The following is a 15961-nucleotide window of genomic DNA, read 5'->3' as shown; positions in this document are numbered from 1 at the left end:
CAGTGTCAGAACTGAAGGTTTTGCCAAACGTGGTTGGGGACACTGGTCACAAACGAGGAGACTGAGCACAAAGGATATATTGAGAATGATGGCCAGGATTCTCAGTGTTGGAGAAAGGGGACACAGATGCGGGCACAGAGAAGGCTAGAACGATTCATGTGGCGAAGGCCCCTAACTGGAAATATTCTTGCGTGAACTCATGGTTTTAAAAAAATAGGCACATAAACAGACACAAAAGCCAACTTGAAGCAGAATCTGGGGCAATGTCAGTGTCAAGATGAATGATAAGGTAACAAACGATTAAATAAAAATCCATTAATGTACATATATGAATGGGGAACAAGGAATGGCTCTACTTTAACAGTAGAAAGCCAAGAAATGTAGAAAGACTGATGGAATCAGATAAACAATTTGGCAACCATCATAATAATTATTTCAGGCAAAAATTAGAAAGAGATGCTACAACCAGTGGCTAAAACTTGATGAGAAACAGTATATTTACATTAAGATCTCTCCCCACAAAATATTTACTTGCTAATTAAAAAGCAGAAAATACTATTAACTTTCCATTGTTAAAAATGTGAAGACATCATCTTAACCAGGAGATAGAAATTAACATCACTAGGACTTCTGTTCCCAGGAAGAGGGAACAGATGTATTTATTCCTCTTGCTAAGCTAACCCCTGGGTGTTGTACACAAAATGAGCATAAGAAGCCCGTGAGAGGTAGAGGTGTCTGGGAGCTCAGGGCCAGAAGAAGACACTGGTCAATTCTCTGGGCTTTCTCTTTGCCTCAGAGATCCCAAACTGGATACTTGGAAAGCATGCCAACCTAGAAACTCTAATGAGCATAAACCACACACACACACACACACACACACACACACACGCCACAACAAAAGCCTGCTTTCTCTAACCCTAAGACCAAGAAAAGAGCAGCCTAGCAAGACAGAAAGCTTTTAGACAATAGCCTTTTACTCCAGCCGAACATCACAGAAAACACTGTGGCCCTACCCTCACCAGGACTTTCATCTGTCCCCCGTCCCTACCCCTCCGTGTCAGTGGAGACGGTGGGGAGAGCCTGGGCCTCCAATCCCAACTGCAGTAACATGGCGCCTCTCCCCATCCCCACTGGGTGGGATCAGAAGAGGCCCTGGGGAGGGCAGGAAGTTCACCACCACGAGGAGACACCCCCCCCCCCCCCAGTATCTGTAGAGGCCACAGAGAAGAGCAATAGTTGGGCACTTCTACCCCTCCCAGCCAGAGAGGTGTCCGTGGAGGTTCAGAGGGAACCTTGACTTCTACCCCGAGTTGGCAGTCAGGAGAGTCAGGAGGTGGGTGACCCTCCCCATTCTGTTCCCTTCCCAACGAGGTGTCAGAAGAAGTCAGTAAGATCCAGAGTCTCATAACCTAATGCCTGAAATGTCCAGGTTTTAATCAAAGATCACCTATCACACCAAGAACCATGGATCTCAGAAGGAATGAAAGGAGATACCAATAGAGGCCAACACCGAAATGGTAGAAATTTTAGAATTACCTGGCAAATACTTTAAAGCAGCCGTCATAAAATACTTCGGTAACAAACATACTTGAAACAACCCCACCCACCACCACCAAAATAATCTCAGGAAAGGAATATTAAAGAACCACCCACTGAAAGTCTTAGAAAGGAAAAATTCAGCATCACCAAAACAGTACACTTGACCCCATGAACCTTCTGGTACGATGCGATAAGAATACGGCATCGCTTCTGTGTTCTGTGATGTTTCTGTCAAAAGATAACCTGCAAGGGGCGCCAGGTGCCTCAGTCAGTTAAGCGTCTACTTTCAGCTCAGGTCATGATCTTGGGGTCCTGGGACTGAACCCTGCATCGGACTCCCTGCTCAGATGGAAGTCTGCTTCTCCTTCTCCCTCTGCCCCTCCCCCAACCCCTTGTGCTCACCCACATGTGCTCTCAAGTAAATAAATCAAATCTTTAAAAAAAAAAAAAGGTAACCTGCAAGGAGGAATTAGCACATGAAACCAAACTAGGGTATATTTGACTGTTATTGGACTGTGCCCTTTCCAAAATATCAAGGTCATTAAAGACAAGTTAGGCCTGAGGAACTATTCTAGATCATATGGTCCTGGATCAGTCCTGGAACCAGAAAGAAGATTAATTACTGAGACAACTGGAGAGATTTTAATAAAGTCTGAGGACTAGGGGAGAGTGTTACTCAATGTTGGTTTCCTGACTGATTATTGTGCTGTGGCTCCATAGTAGTGTCCTCGTTTTTAGGAAATACACGATCATGAGTTGAAGGATAATGGGCATCACAACAGGAATTCACTCGAGAATTGTCCAGGGGAAAAGAAATCAGCATGTATAAATAGTGTGGAATTGCATGGAATCTCCAGCCACGAGAGACTCCATTTTCATGCCAACTGACAAACTGAACTGGGCCGGAAGCAGCAAATCTTTGACAAGCGGTTGGCCCATAAGATTTCAACAGAGCCACTGGCATCTGGATCAGACGAGGACAGCAGAGTTAATAAATACACAGGAGGACTTTGGCTTGATAGCAGCGATGATCAGTAAGACAGTCATCACAAGTGGTTCCACTGGTTAGCACCAATACAGCAGCATTCTTTTCTCTGCTTTATGTAAATCCTGTAATTCTCTCTTCCTTCTCGTAAAATCCCCTTGCTTTCCCTGCATGAGTTGGACACTTTTCTGGTTACTCTGGAATCCGTGCTCCCCTGAAGTGCAATTCTGAGACACCAAATAAAGACCTTCATTCCTTCCCTGTTCTACATCCTTCCCTTGGGGGACAACAGAGAGGATGAAAGGCCAAATATGCCAATAGAGGATCTACAGGAATATGGTAAAGGGCATATAGAGATTGCCCAACTGTCCAGCTTTTCTATGGGTTTTTAATTACTTCCAAGTAAAAAGTTAAAATATAAAATTGGCTGAATAAATTATGATACAGTATGGTAATAGAAAAATATGTAATTGTTCTAATTGATTCTCAACATCTTTTCTGACATGGAAAGATATCACCAATATATTCAATGAAAAATAGCAAGTTGCATAGTGTGTAGAGTGTAATTTGGGGGGAAGAAAGTACTAATAAATTAAAAAACAATGTCTAGAATGATATAAAGCCAAGTGTCAACATTCATTGTCTCAGAGTGTTTTACAGTGAGCATCTCTCAGTTCTCTAATCACAAAAGGACAAATCTCTCCTGTAGGCAGGCAGAAGGAAGTGGGGCAGAGAAGACAGCACCAACCACATAACTACCATTGTAGGATTTCATGGTTAAAATAGCAAATTATGTCTATTTTTATAGAAAGTAAATCTATATAGTGAATCTAACCATCACAGTATGAAACTAGAAATCAACTATAAGAAAAAAAAAACTAGGGGAGAAACAAATGGACGCTAAATGACATGCTAGTGACAACAGACGGTCAATGACGAAGTCAAAGAGGAAATGAAACAACACAGAAAGACACACAAAAATGGAAACACAATGACCGAAAATCTTTGTGGGGACACCTGGCTGGCCTGGTTGGTAGAGCACAGGACTGTCAGGTCTCAGGGTCATAAGTTGAAGCTCCATGTGGGGTATAGAACCTACTTAAAAGGGGCGCCTGGGTGGCTCAGTGGGTTAAGCCGCTGCCTTCGGCTCAGGTCATGATCCCAGGTCCTGGGTTCGAGCCCCACATCGGGCTTTCTGCTCAGCAGGGAGCCTGCTTCCTCCTCTCTCTCTCTGCCTGCTTCTCTGCCTACTTGTGATTTCTCTCTGTCAAATAAATAAATAAAATCTTTAAAAAAAAAAAAAAAAAAAGAACCTACGTAAAAAAAAAAAAAAAAATCTTTGGGATACAGCAAAAACCGCTCTAGGAAGGAAGCTTACAGCAGTACAGGCCTATTATAAGAAAGAAGAAAAGTCTCAAAAAAGCAATCAAATCTTTATCCAAAGGAACTAGAAAGAGAATAACAAAGCCCAAAGTTAGTAGAAGGAAGGAGATAAAGTTTAGAGTGGAAATAAGTGAACAAAATTATTGTTTATCAATGAAACCAAGAGTTAGTTCTTTGAGAAGATAAACACGACTGATAAACGTTTAGCCGGACTCCTCAAGAAAGAGCTCAAGAAAGAGCAAGCACTCGATAAAATCAGAAAAGGTGAAATAACTATACCAACACCACAGAAATACAAAGAATTATTAAACAATACTATGAAACGTTACATAACAAATTGGAGAAACTAGAAAAGATGGATAAATTCCTAGAAACATACAATCTGCCAAAACTGAATCAAGAAGAAGTAGAAAATGGGATGCCTGGGTGGCTCAGTTGGTTGGACGGCTGCCTTCCGCTCAGGTCATGATCCTGGAGTCCCAGGATCGAGTCCCGCATCGGGCTCCTGGCTCCGCGGGAGTCTGCTTCTCTCTGTGACCTTCTCCTCGCTCATGCTCTCTCTCTCACTGTCTCTCTCTCAAATAAATAAATAAAATCTTTAAAAAAAAAAAAAAAAGAAGAAGAAGTAGAAAATATGAACAGACCAGTTATTAGTAAAAACACTGAATCTGTAATCAAAAAATTCCTCAACAAGAGTCCAGGACCAGGGGTGCCTAGGTGGCTCAGTGGGTTAAAGCCTCTGCCTTTGGCTCAGGTCATAATCCCAGGGTCCTGGGATCGAGCCCCACATCAGGCTCTCTGCTCAGTGGGGACCCTGCTTCCCCCTCTCTCTCTGCCTGCCTCTCTGCCTACTTGTGATCTCTGTCAAATAAATAAATAAATAAATAAATCTTAAAAAAAAAAAAAATCCAGGACCAAATGGCTTCACAGGTGAAGTGCTACCAAACATTTAAAGAAGAATTCATTCCTATTTTTCTCAAACTATTCAAAAAAATAGAACAGGAAGGAAAACTTCCAAATCCATTTCACAAGGCCAGCTTTACCCTGATTCCAAAACCAGACAAAGACAACACTAAAAAAAGAGAACTACAGGCCAGTATCCCTGACGACCACAGATGCAGAAATCCTCAACACTTATTACCAAACCAAATTCTATAGTGTGTTAAAAGGACCATTTGCCATGATCAAGTGGGATTTATTCCTGGAATTCAAGGGTGGTTCAATATTCTTAAATCAATGTGACATATCACATTAAGAAGAAGTATAAAAATCATATGATCTAAAGAGCTCTAGAAAAAGAATCTGATACAGTACCTTTGTTTGTGATAAAACTGTCAGTAAAGTGGATTTAGAAGAACCATGCTTCAACATGATAAAGGCTTCCACGAAAAACCCACAGCTAACATCCTTCTCAATGGGGAAAAACTGAGATCCTTTCCCCTAAGGTCAGACTCAAGACAAGGATGTCTGCTCTCACCACTTTTATTCAACAGAGTACTGGAAGTCCTAGCTGCTGCTAACAGACAAGAAAAAAAAAAGGCATCCAAACTGGTAAGAAAGAAGGAAAATGGTCACTCTTTGCAGACGACATGATACTATATATAGAAAACCCTAAAGACTACCGAAGAAGCTATTAGAATAAAGGAATTCAGTAAAGTGGCAGGATACAAAATTAATATGTAGAAATCTGTGGCAATTCTATTTGTTCATAATGACATAGCAAAAAGAAAAATTAGGAAAACAATCTCATTTACAAATGTGCCAAGTAGTATAAAGTATCAAGGAATAAATTTAACCAAGGACGTGAAAAACCTATACTCTGAAAACCGTAAGATATTGATGAAAGAAACTGAACATGACACAAACAAATGAAAAGAATTTCTGTGCTCATGGATTTGAAGGATTAATGTTGTGAAAACGTCCGTATTACCCAAAGCAATCTACAGATTAATGCAATTCCTATCAAAATACCAATGGCATTTTTCACAGAACTAGAACAAACAATACTAAAATTTGTATGGAATCACAAAAGACCACAAATATCCAAAGAAATCTTGAGAAAGGAGGACAAAACTGGAGATATCACAACCCCAGAATTCAAGATACACTACAAAGCTACAGTAATTAAAGATTTTATTTATTTATTTGACAGACAGAGATCATAGGTAGACAGAGAGGCAGGCAGAGAGAGAGAGGGAAGCGGGCTCTCTGCTCAGCAGAGAACCCGATGTGGGACTCGATCCCAGGACCCTGAGATCATGACCTGAGCCAAAGGCAGCGGCTTAACCCACTGAGCCACCCAGGCGCCCCCAAGCTACAGTAATTAAAATGTATGGTACTGGCACCAAAACAGACACATAGATCAATGGAATGGAATAGAAAGCCCAGAAATAAACCCTCACTTAGTCAATTAATCTATGACAAAAGAGTCATAATATACAATGAGAAAAAGAGTGTTTTCAAGAAATGTTGCTGGGAAAACTGGACAGCAACATGCTGAAGAATGAAACTGGTCCATTTTCTTAAACCAAACACAAAAATAAAATAGATTAAAGACCTGAACGTGAGACCTGGAACCATAAAAATTCTAGAAGAAAATATAGGTAGAAGAAAAATAGGACATTGGCTTTAGCAACATATTTACGGATAGGTCTCCTGAGGCAAAGGAAACAAAAGAAAAATAAACTACTGGAACTACGCCAAAATAATAAGATTTTGCACAGGAAAAAAAAAACAAAACAAAAGAACACAACAGAACAACAAAGTAACTTACTGAATGGAAGAAGATATTTTCAAATGATACATCCAATAAAAGTTTAATATCCAAACTTTAGAAAGAATTTCTATAACTGCGCGCGCACGCGCGCACACACACCCCTTAACAATCCCATAAGAAACAGATGACTTGAGGACATTTTTCCATAGAAGACCTACAGATGGCCAATACACATATGAAAAAAAGTACAACATTACTAATCAGTGGGGAGATGCAAACCAAAGTCACAATGAGATTATCACTTTATACTTGTCAGAATGGCTACTATCAAAAAGACAAGAAATAAGTGTTGATGATGATGTGGAGAAAAAGGAATCGTCGTACACTGTTGGTGGGTATGTAAACTGGCGCAGGCACTGTAAACATAGTATGGAGGCTTCTCGAAAAATTAAAAATAGAAATACCATAGGATCCAGTAATTCCATTGCTGGGTATTTACCCAAGAAAATAAGAACACTAATTTAAAAAGATACATGCACCTGAATTTATAGTCAAACTATAGAAACAATCCAGGTATCCATAGACAGGTGAATGGAGAGAGGAGATGTGATTACGCACGCGCGCACACACACACACACAAACACACACACACAAGGACTATTACTCGGGTATAAAAAAGAATAAAATCTTGCCATTTGTGACAACACAGATGGACCTGGAGGTTATTATGCTAAATGAAGTAAGTCCAAGAAAGACAAATACCGTATGAATTCACGTGCATGTGGAATCTAAGAAATACATGAACAGACAGACTTTTAAATACAGAGAAGAAAAACTGCTGGTTACCAGAGGGAAGGTGGAGGGTAGGGAGGGATCAGCAAAATAGACGAAGGGAGTTAACGTACAAGCTTCCAGTTACAAGTCATGGAAACAAAAAGTACAGCCCGGGAGACACCGTAACATTGTGATAACACAAGGTGACAGGTGGAGACCACACTTCTCAGTGGTGAGCACGTGGCAATGTGCAGAAGTGTGGGGTTACTATGTTGTACATATGTAATATAGCAGTATCTGTCAACTACACTTGAAGACTAAATAAGGATAGGAAAAAAGTATCAGGGCAATAATCACCACCAATATGAGGTGAGCTTGCTTCTGATAGTTCTTATAAATTAATACGCTGATTTTCTCAGCTTTATGCATTATTCTCTTGAAGTCAAAGGCTTCAAAGAGCAGTCAACTCTGGATATATTAACAAAAGATAATTCCAGAACCAACAAAATTCAGACCCCAGTGAGTCCGGAAGTCCCTGAAGAGCAGGTGTGAATGGGGAGAAAGAGACACTACAACAAGTCCCACATACAGAGATACAAACTACGTCATGAAAAGGGATCGTGTATCATAAGAGGTGAGGCAGTCCGACCCTCAGAAACTGAAGGTGGACTGTAAGCACTCAGGGCATGTAGTCATTTCCAATGATGGCATCAGTATCTGCATTAGGACCGATACGGAGGGGAAGGATAGGTGTCCAGCTCACACATTTCAAATTAAGTTAATGATACAAGGGTATCTCTACAAGAAAATCGCTCTGCACACACTCACGACTGACTGTTCACATGATGAATTCAGCAGGTTCTTGCTTCTCCCCTCATCCCTAGCTACCCTCCACCAGGGTCAATGAAGATAATCAAACACTATTCAATTGCCAAGTAAAAAAGCTGAAACAATGTCTAAAAGTGGTTTGAGAATATGACAAATTTGAGATATCTCGCCATCCTGCTTCCCATACTGAATTACAGAGACTTACTGGTAATAAATTGATTCAATTCTGATGTTACCCGGGAATATTAATCTCTATTATCAACTGTTAAGTATTAAGAATCATCTTTGCACAAAGCATTATTTAGCCTAGAACCAGAGTGTATAGCGTCAGAACAGAACCAATTTGAGGATAAGTACAGGAAAGCCATCGGATAGTCTTACCAAGAATAGAGTGGGAGGAGACACAGACCAGCATCTCAAAGCAGACTTCTGAATAAACATTCCCTGCCCCTTGTGCTGATGCAATTTTTATAGGATTGCAGTCAAGAGGTGAAAAATAATTTATCTCAGGCATGACCTCTCTTTGTAAAAGCAAAAAGATGTACCATTTTTAAAAAGTTCTCTCTCAATTCTTCAAATCTTGATTCATCATTAAAATATCCCAGTGATACTATTTAAGTTATATATAATATATATAATAGCATATAAGTTACACGTTATACATATAAAAATATATAGTATTAAAATACCTTAATTATATAACATATAGTATGTATGTTCAAGTATAAACTGTATATATGTTATATAATACAAACATATATAATGTATATTCAAGTACATTATATGTATATATATAATATATATATATGTATGTTCAAGTAGTACTGGAGGGGACATACACCTTTTATAACCCTAAAGATCAATGTTTTATGAAGAAAAAAATTGACTCCTAAAATTGCCTAAATATCTGTTAGGACCTTTATTTTGGCACCAATGGAAGAGAGTTAATGCACAAGGAATGAGAAAAAAAAATTAAACTTCATACCTCTTTGTAGTTAACTCTCCCATCCTGAAGGTGGAGAAACTCCAGAGCTCTGTGTCCTGAGAGAAATAAGTAAATCAATTAAATTCAACTGTAGCTGAGACAGAACTTATTCAAGATATTTTAAAAGAAAATGGGGGTGTATGGGTGGAGCAGTCTGTTGTGTATTACACTTTTGGTTTCGTCTCAGGTTGTGGGATCGAGCCTCAAGTCAGGCTCCATGTTCAGCATGGACTCTGCTTAAGACTCTCCCTCCCCCTCTGCCCCTCCTCTCTCTCCCTCTGTCTTAAAAAAAATAAGGGCCGCCCAGGTGGCCCAGTCAGTTAAGTGTCTGCCTTCAGCTCTGGTCATGATCCTGGGGTCCTGGGATCGAGCCCCACACCGGGTTCCCTGCTCAGCACGGAGTCTGCTTCTCCCTCTGCCTCTGCTTCTCCCCCAGCTTGTGCTCTAATAAATCAATAAAAATCTTTAAAAAAAAATAAAGTAAAAGGAAAATAATTTTGTTACTCTATCAAGGAAGGGGGAAATGAAAATTAAGTGTGTACTCACTAGTCACTTTCATTAGGCATGATAAGATTCAGATGATATTTATATTGCTAAAACACGAATCAAGTTTGCGGGGCGATTGGAAGCTTCTGCTTATCTGGCACCACTGCCCTGCTAAAGCCAGGCCTCAGTTCCCTCCCGGGTAAAAGTAAGTCAACAAGGTGTGCTGAGAGGGTCACACAAAATACATGTGATATGATGAGCACAGTGGCTGATACACGGTTGGAGCTCGGTAAACACCCTGTGTCTTCATTTTATTTTGCCTCAACAACCCACTGAGATAAATGACCCTCAGCAGGAAATAGGACACACGGCCAAAACCATGGACGAGTCAATGGCTCTCAAATGTTTTATCATCAGTTGGGCCACAGTAGATGGACCCCCCCCCCCCAAAAAAAATCCCAGGTCACCTGCTCCACCCACACACCAACACACAGACACACACACCCTGAATCTTACTAGAATCTCTAAGACAAACATGCCTTCTGAAGGCACATTCGAAGGGGACACCTTACTCCTGTTGTGAATCACATCCAGCTTTGTAAGTCATACAAAAATAGAGCCACTCCTCTAAGCCTAACACTAGAAGCCACAGACTCCCAGCCCACACCAGTAACCTGCACACAGGACTGGGGGGATTTCCAGCTACAAACCACTGCACGAGGCCCATTCCAACTAACTCACAGAACCATCTGCCTCCCGACAGGCTTTACGTAAGGAGTGAAAATGTGAACCAAGATATTTACAAAATCCTCTAAATAACTAGCAGATGTTGGAGTTTTGTCTCTCACATATGACTCCTCAGAATCTGTGGTTAGGAATGGTCTTCAATTATGTTCACATAAACAAAGTTTTATACTAATATATTTAATATATTAATATTTATATATTCATATCATATATAGAATAGGTAATTAAGAGCATATACTTAATTTTATATTTAATAGATATAAACATTCATATACTTGCTATATACTTATTTTTATTAAAAATTAATGTTTACATTTTAATATATTCAATATATATTGAATGGTAATGTGTTATAGTCAATGGTAATGTGTTGATATATATTCATAATATATAGACTGGTAATATGTTTGCATTTAATAAATCTTATAAACATGTTTAATAGATATTTATATATAATGTACTACTATGTTTAATATTGTATTAATAGATTAATATATATGAAACATATATCCAGCATAATCTGTTAGGATCTTTGGCACCTACTGAAAAAAGGCAAGCAGTTATATGATTTCATTAAGATTTCATATTTCATCTGTGTTTAAATTCTCAAGATTGGGACACCTGGGTGGCTCAGAGGCTTAGCCTCTGCCTTCGGCTCGGGTTGGCCTTGGGGTCCTGGGATCAAGCCCCGCATCGGGCTCTCTGCTCAGCGGGGAGCCTGCTTCCTCCTCTCTCTGCCTGCCTCTCTGCCTACTCATCTGTCAAGTAAATAAATAAAATCTTATTTAAAAATTCCAAAGATTAAAAGCTTTCCATTTATACTTATTCTTGAATATTTTCATTTATACTTCTTCTCAGCCCACTTTTAGTTTTAGCAATTTCAATCTCAAAGAACAAAAACAACAAAACGACAAAACTTTCAAATTCACAGAGATGTTCGGCTGCTTTACAGAAGAGGAACACACAGAAAATGAACTGCTCTGAGTCACGTACTTAGTGTACAGCAGAGCTGGTATTAGAAGCTGGGTCTAATTCTCCTTTCTATTGTTTCCTGACTACCTCTTAGCAATAAATGTGTTTGGAAAGAGCACTGGCCTGACTCTCAGGAGCTGCAATCCTAGGCCAGCCCTCTAACGAGTGAGCTGGGAGACTCTCCAGATCGATTTCCTTGTACATGAAGTACAGGGACTGGGCTCCGTGACCTCTCCTGCCCTTTCAGGAGGCAAAATTCTGGGATCACAGGTTCTTGTCCACCAGAACTCAATAAATACCTTGGTTTATTTGGTACTGGGAAGTTTACACACCTTATTTGTAATCTTGCTCTGACTGGTACCTTCTGGCCAGGGTCCTAACTATAAAATATTCTTGTTTTTAATCTAAAAGAAAACCCAGACATCAGATATAGTTGAAATCTGAAACTGTTATAGAATATAAATGTTTCTCATGGCATTACAAATTGGCTTACATTTTCCATGAGTTAAAAAAAAATTACAAATAGGGGTGCCTGGGTGGCCCAGTTAGTTAAGTGTCTGCCTTTGGTGCAGGTCATGATGCCAGGGTCCTGGGATGGAGCCCCACATCGGGCTCCCTGCTCAGGGGGATCCTGCTTCTCCTTCTCTTACTCCCCTTCCTTGTGTTTCCCCCTCAGTGTGTCTCTGTCAAATAAATAAAATCTTTTAAAATATATACATATATTACAGGGGCGCCTGTGTGGTTGAGTGGGTTAAAGCATCTGCCTTCAGCTCAGGCCATAATCCCAGGGTTCATCGGGCTCTCTGCTCAACGGGGAGCCTGCTTCCCGCCCACCCCCCCCCACCCCCACCTGCTGCTCTGCATACTTGTGATCTCTGTCGAATAAATAAATATTTTAAAAACTATATATATATATATATATATACATATATATATATATATATATAAAACATACACTTCAAGAACCAAATCCACCATGTGCCTGTATCTGCTACTCGGCCTCCAGCCCCAAACCTGTCCTCCCCAGCTCCTGTCATCATCCCGGGCCCCTCTAATGCCAGTGGTCAGACTCCCTCGCTTCCTTGCCCTCCCTGGAGCCAAAAACTTGACTCAGGGGACCCACTCCCGTGACCACAAGAGGCCTTGTATGCATACTTGGAAATATAAAACAACGAAAACACATTCCTTAGTCCTACCGAGTTCCACCCATCTTCCTCCTCTCCCATGCTATGGTCCTGCTGCACGGCAGCCTCGAGTTCCTCCAGCTCCTCCTGTTTGCCCACCTGGAGGAACAGCCTGGGACCGGATCATCAACCAGGCATTGTTCTGGAGCCTCCTGCCCGCCCTACACGGAACCCACCCGCCTCCAGTCCCGGCTCACTGCAGTCCTGGAAACTCATTACCAATACATGGGACGGACTCCACATCTCTTCCTGAATGCCCTCTGACAGACTTAGCATCCCTCATCCCATGGCCAGGTGCAGGCACTTACCTATCTCGATGTGCGTGGAGATGCCGCACGAGCCTGCTGGGCGGACGGAGCCCAGCGCGATCAGCAGGCCAAGCCAGAACCTGCGAACAGACATGCCCTCGTTACTCGCCGCTCCTCGGTGACACAAAGTGCTCAGAGCTGTGGCAACTGGCCTGAAACCCGGGCCCAGATCCACTGCTTTCCCTCTAAGCAGGTCACTGACACGGAAAACCAAGCCTCATTTCAAAATAATAACACTTCCCAGTCAACTGTTTAACTACTGTTTAACTTCACCAGAACAGCAAACAAACTCCACCTGGGAGAGGGGAAAAAGCTATCAGCCAAAATGTGAATGTCCTGAGCAGGGGGCATGGCTACTTTCTGACCCGGGTGTCCTCCAGATTTCTTGTTAACATGAAATGAGTATGGTCACCCTAACAAACTTGTCTGTAAGCGTTCTTTGCTTTCTTCAAAAAAGAAAAAGAGAGACAGAGAGACTCACCTGCCTAGACGGAGGGTCCGCATGCTGGGCCACCTCAGCTCAGAGGGCAGATCCCTCGGGCATCTTTCACACATGTGGATCAGGGGGCCCAGCGTCCCTGGCCTCCGAAGCCACAGTGGCTGGGAGAGCTTTTATGACGATCAGCTGGCGCTGGCTTCTAGTTCAGGATTTGGCAACAGATACCGACACCTGCACGGGATTACACAAGAGCAAGCCTTCTGGTCTCTCGCTTCTGGCTGTTCTTACGGACCTTATCTCAAGCTTGCTGCACGCTCAGATTCCTGCTCCCCAAGCAAAGACGATGATTCCGCGGCAGGGCGGGAGACGTGGGACAGATTTAAGACCAAGAAACAAGGATTCAGAAAATGCTAGTCTCAGAATATAACTGTCAAGAAGTATCTGGTCTGCAGCACTTAATCCATGGGTAAAATTTGGAGAAGCTCTTCATGAAATGATGGTGATCTTACAGCTCAAATTATACATATTATATGTGAAAGGCAAGAAAGGAGATCCTGAAAGAGTGGGAGGAAACCGTACTCATGCTCAGGTGAGCAAATGGAAGAGAAGAATAGGAGAAGATAGGATGATTTGGGACCCTTAGGTGTCTGCCAAGTTTGTTCTGTAACCTTAGCTTGGCCACCTGCAAGCCCCAAAGAAAAGAAGCCCGTGGCTCTCTCCCAATCCGGAGGGCACTAGGTCCAGCTGCTCCTGACTGCTTTTAGGCCAGAGGCCATGAACTTTGGCTAACAGGGTGTTTTATATACAGAGGTCTAATCTCCCCCTTATGGCAAGTGGAGGAGCAGATGGAGAAGGGTGGGAGTAGAGGTGGAGGTGCCCAGGTCAAGACCGGGTGAAGAAGAAAGGTCCCAAAAGCCAATGGTCTTGTCCTCATAGGCCCCACTGAACCATCACACCCAGCCAGGCTCTGGGAGGCATCGGAGCCTTGGAGCAAGACAGGAGCGGGGGGTTGTTCCCACTCGGAAAGGGGCTCACAGAGGGCACAAGGCCGTCAGAGAGAAGGGGAGGCCAATGTCATGACTTTCCTAGGACTTAGGCACTTTTGATTTTGTGGTCCCCTTCCTGAAAATAAGTCAGAGTTTACATCTCTGTTGGCCTAAAAGTTCTTTTTTCCCCCGATTTTTAAAAGAAATGCAACAGTTTTGTGTGCCTCCAGAAGTACTATGGGCCTTAAGCAGTGTGCGTTTTTTGAGAAGTCAGCTGGAAAAGGGACTGGACCCAGTTTGAAACAGAACCTTAAGATGATAAGCAGACTGGTTTTGGATCCAGAGAGGTGGCTACAGTTGTCGCAACAGCAGGGCGCCCTCTGCAGGCAGCAGGTGGAAAGACGCCAGGTTCCCCATCCTCAGTGATAACCCACCTGGCAGCATCCTCCCCTCCAGGAGGTCCTCTCTCCCCCAATTCCTTCACTAGAATATAGAAGGAAATAGCCAACACACACACACACACACCCACACACACACAGACTAAACTCCACTGTTCCCACTTCGGCTAGATGTGGGACTGAGTGACGCCGGCTCAGCAAAAAAAAAAAACAAAACAAAGTCAAAACTTAAAGTTACTGCCTCTACATTTCCCAGAGAAAGTGGAAGAGCCCACAGACTCCGGAAAAGACAGCAGGAGACTTGATGCAGCAGGAAAAGAAGAGATATGCTGAGACTAGTGATCCTAAATCAATGCATAGAAAGGAGATGGACCCGAACCTACAGATGCCAAAGACAGCCCTGCTAAATATGGATCTGTGTCATTAAAGCTGTGACTCCCTTCCTGCTTCCAGATTCTTAGGCGCTTGTCTACTTGTAGGTATACCTCGGCTGACTCAATTCTGACAAATGGTCCCATTGACTAGTTGGAGGCCTAACTTAACTAGTGGCTTGTTCCAGGGCATCTACTAGAACTTTGAACGATGTGAACTTAATGTAGCAACTCTGCTAAGCAATTAATTATAGGTTATCTCACAGTAAAACAGAGAACTTTCTACAAGAAAAAGAACTGAAGTTAAGTAATTTGTCTAAGGTCACACAGAGCTTGTGAACAACAGATTCTGAGTTTGGGACCAAGTCGGTCTCTCTCCGGAAGCTCTGTGGCACATCAGGGGGATCCCTGCTCCCAATAAATGGAGAAAATACGTAAACACACTCCCAGAAAAACACCCAGGCCTCAGAACACTGAGCCACGCTTGGCCAGGGTAGAGAACCCTCAGCCCAGATCCCAAGTGCGCGGGAGCTCCGGCGATGAAGAGCGGGGATCATGCCCTTAGCAGCTGGGGCAAACGCCACCAGCGCATCCACAGACCCAGGACAAATTCCAGCGGCAGGGCATACAAGTTTGGGGTGGGGGGCGGGGGTCGTGGGGGAAGGAGCTGTTGGCTTGCAGCAGATAGGGAACTGGGGAATAATTACAAATGAGCACTCGAGGCTGGTAGGGTGAGGGGGTGAGGCCCGCAGGTGCATCTCCGGGGGAGCCTTCCCAGGTCTGCCGGAGAGCGAGGCGGCGCGCCATCCAGGACCAGGTGCGGCGTCAAGGACGCGGGAGAGGGCGCTGCTCCGCGTCCC

General features: G+C 42.7%; 1 protein-coding gene across 3 annotated transcripts in view; it reads right to left on the bottom strand.

The window, feature by feature from the left end:
- GPLD1 (glycosylphosphatidylinositol specific phospholipase D1) overlaps window positions 1-15961 on the bottom strand; it is a 60247-nt gene that overhangs the window by 42454 nt on the left and 1832 nt on the right. For 2 of the 3 annotated variants that reach the window (XM_047732354.1, XM_047732357.1), the window contains exons 2-4: window positions 13389-13577; window positions 12908-12987; window positions 9211-9266 (exon numbers count right to left, since the gene is read on the bottom strand). In XM_047732354.1, coding sequence (XP_047588310.1) covers window positions 9211-9266; window positions 12908-12987; window positions 13389-13462 — 210 coding nt within the window. In that variant the 5' untranslated portion in view covers window positions 13463-13577. Of the gene's footprint in view, window positions 1-9210; window positions 9267-12907; window positions 12988-13388; window positions 13578-15808; window positions 15954-15961 lie in introns of those variants that run through there. The other variant, XM_047732355.1, reaches the window with a different exon arrangement.

The sequence above is a fragment of the Lutra lutra genome, chromosome 6 (assembly GCF_902655055.1).
Source record: "Lutra lutra chromosome 6, mLutLut1.2, whole genome shotgun sequence".
Taxonomy (NCBI): Eukaryota; Metazoa; Chordata; class Mammalia; order Carnivora; family Mustelidae; genus Lutra; species Lutra lutra.
The sequence above is the reverse complement of the archived record's forward strand: the minus strand, read 5'-3'. Positions and strand labels throughout refer to the sequence as shown.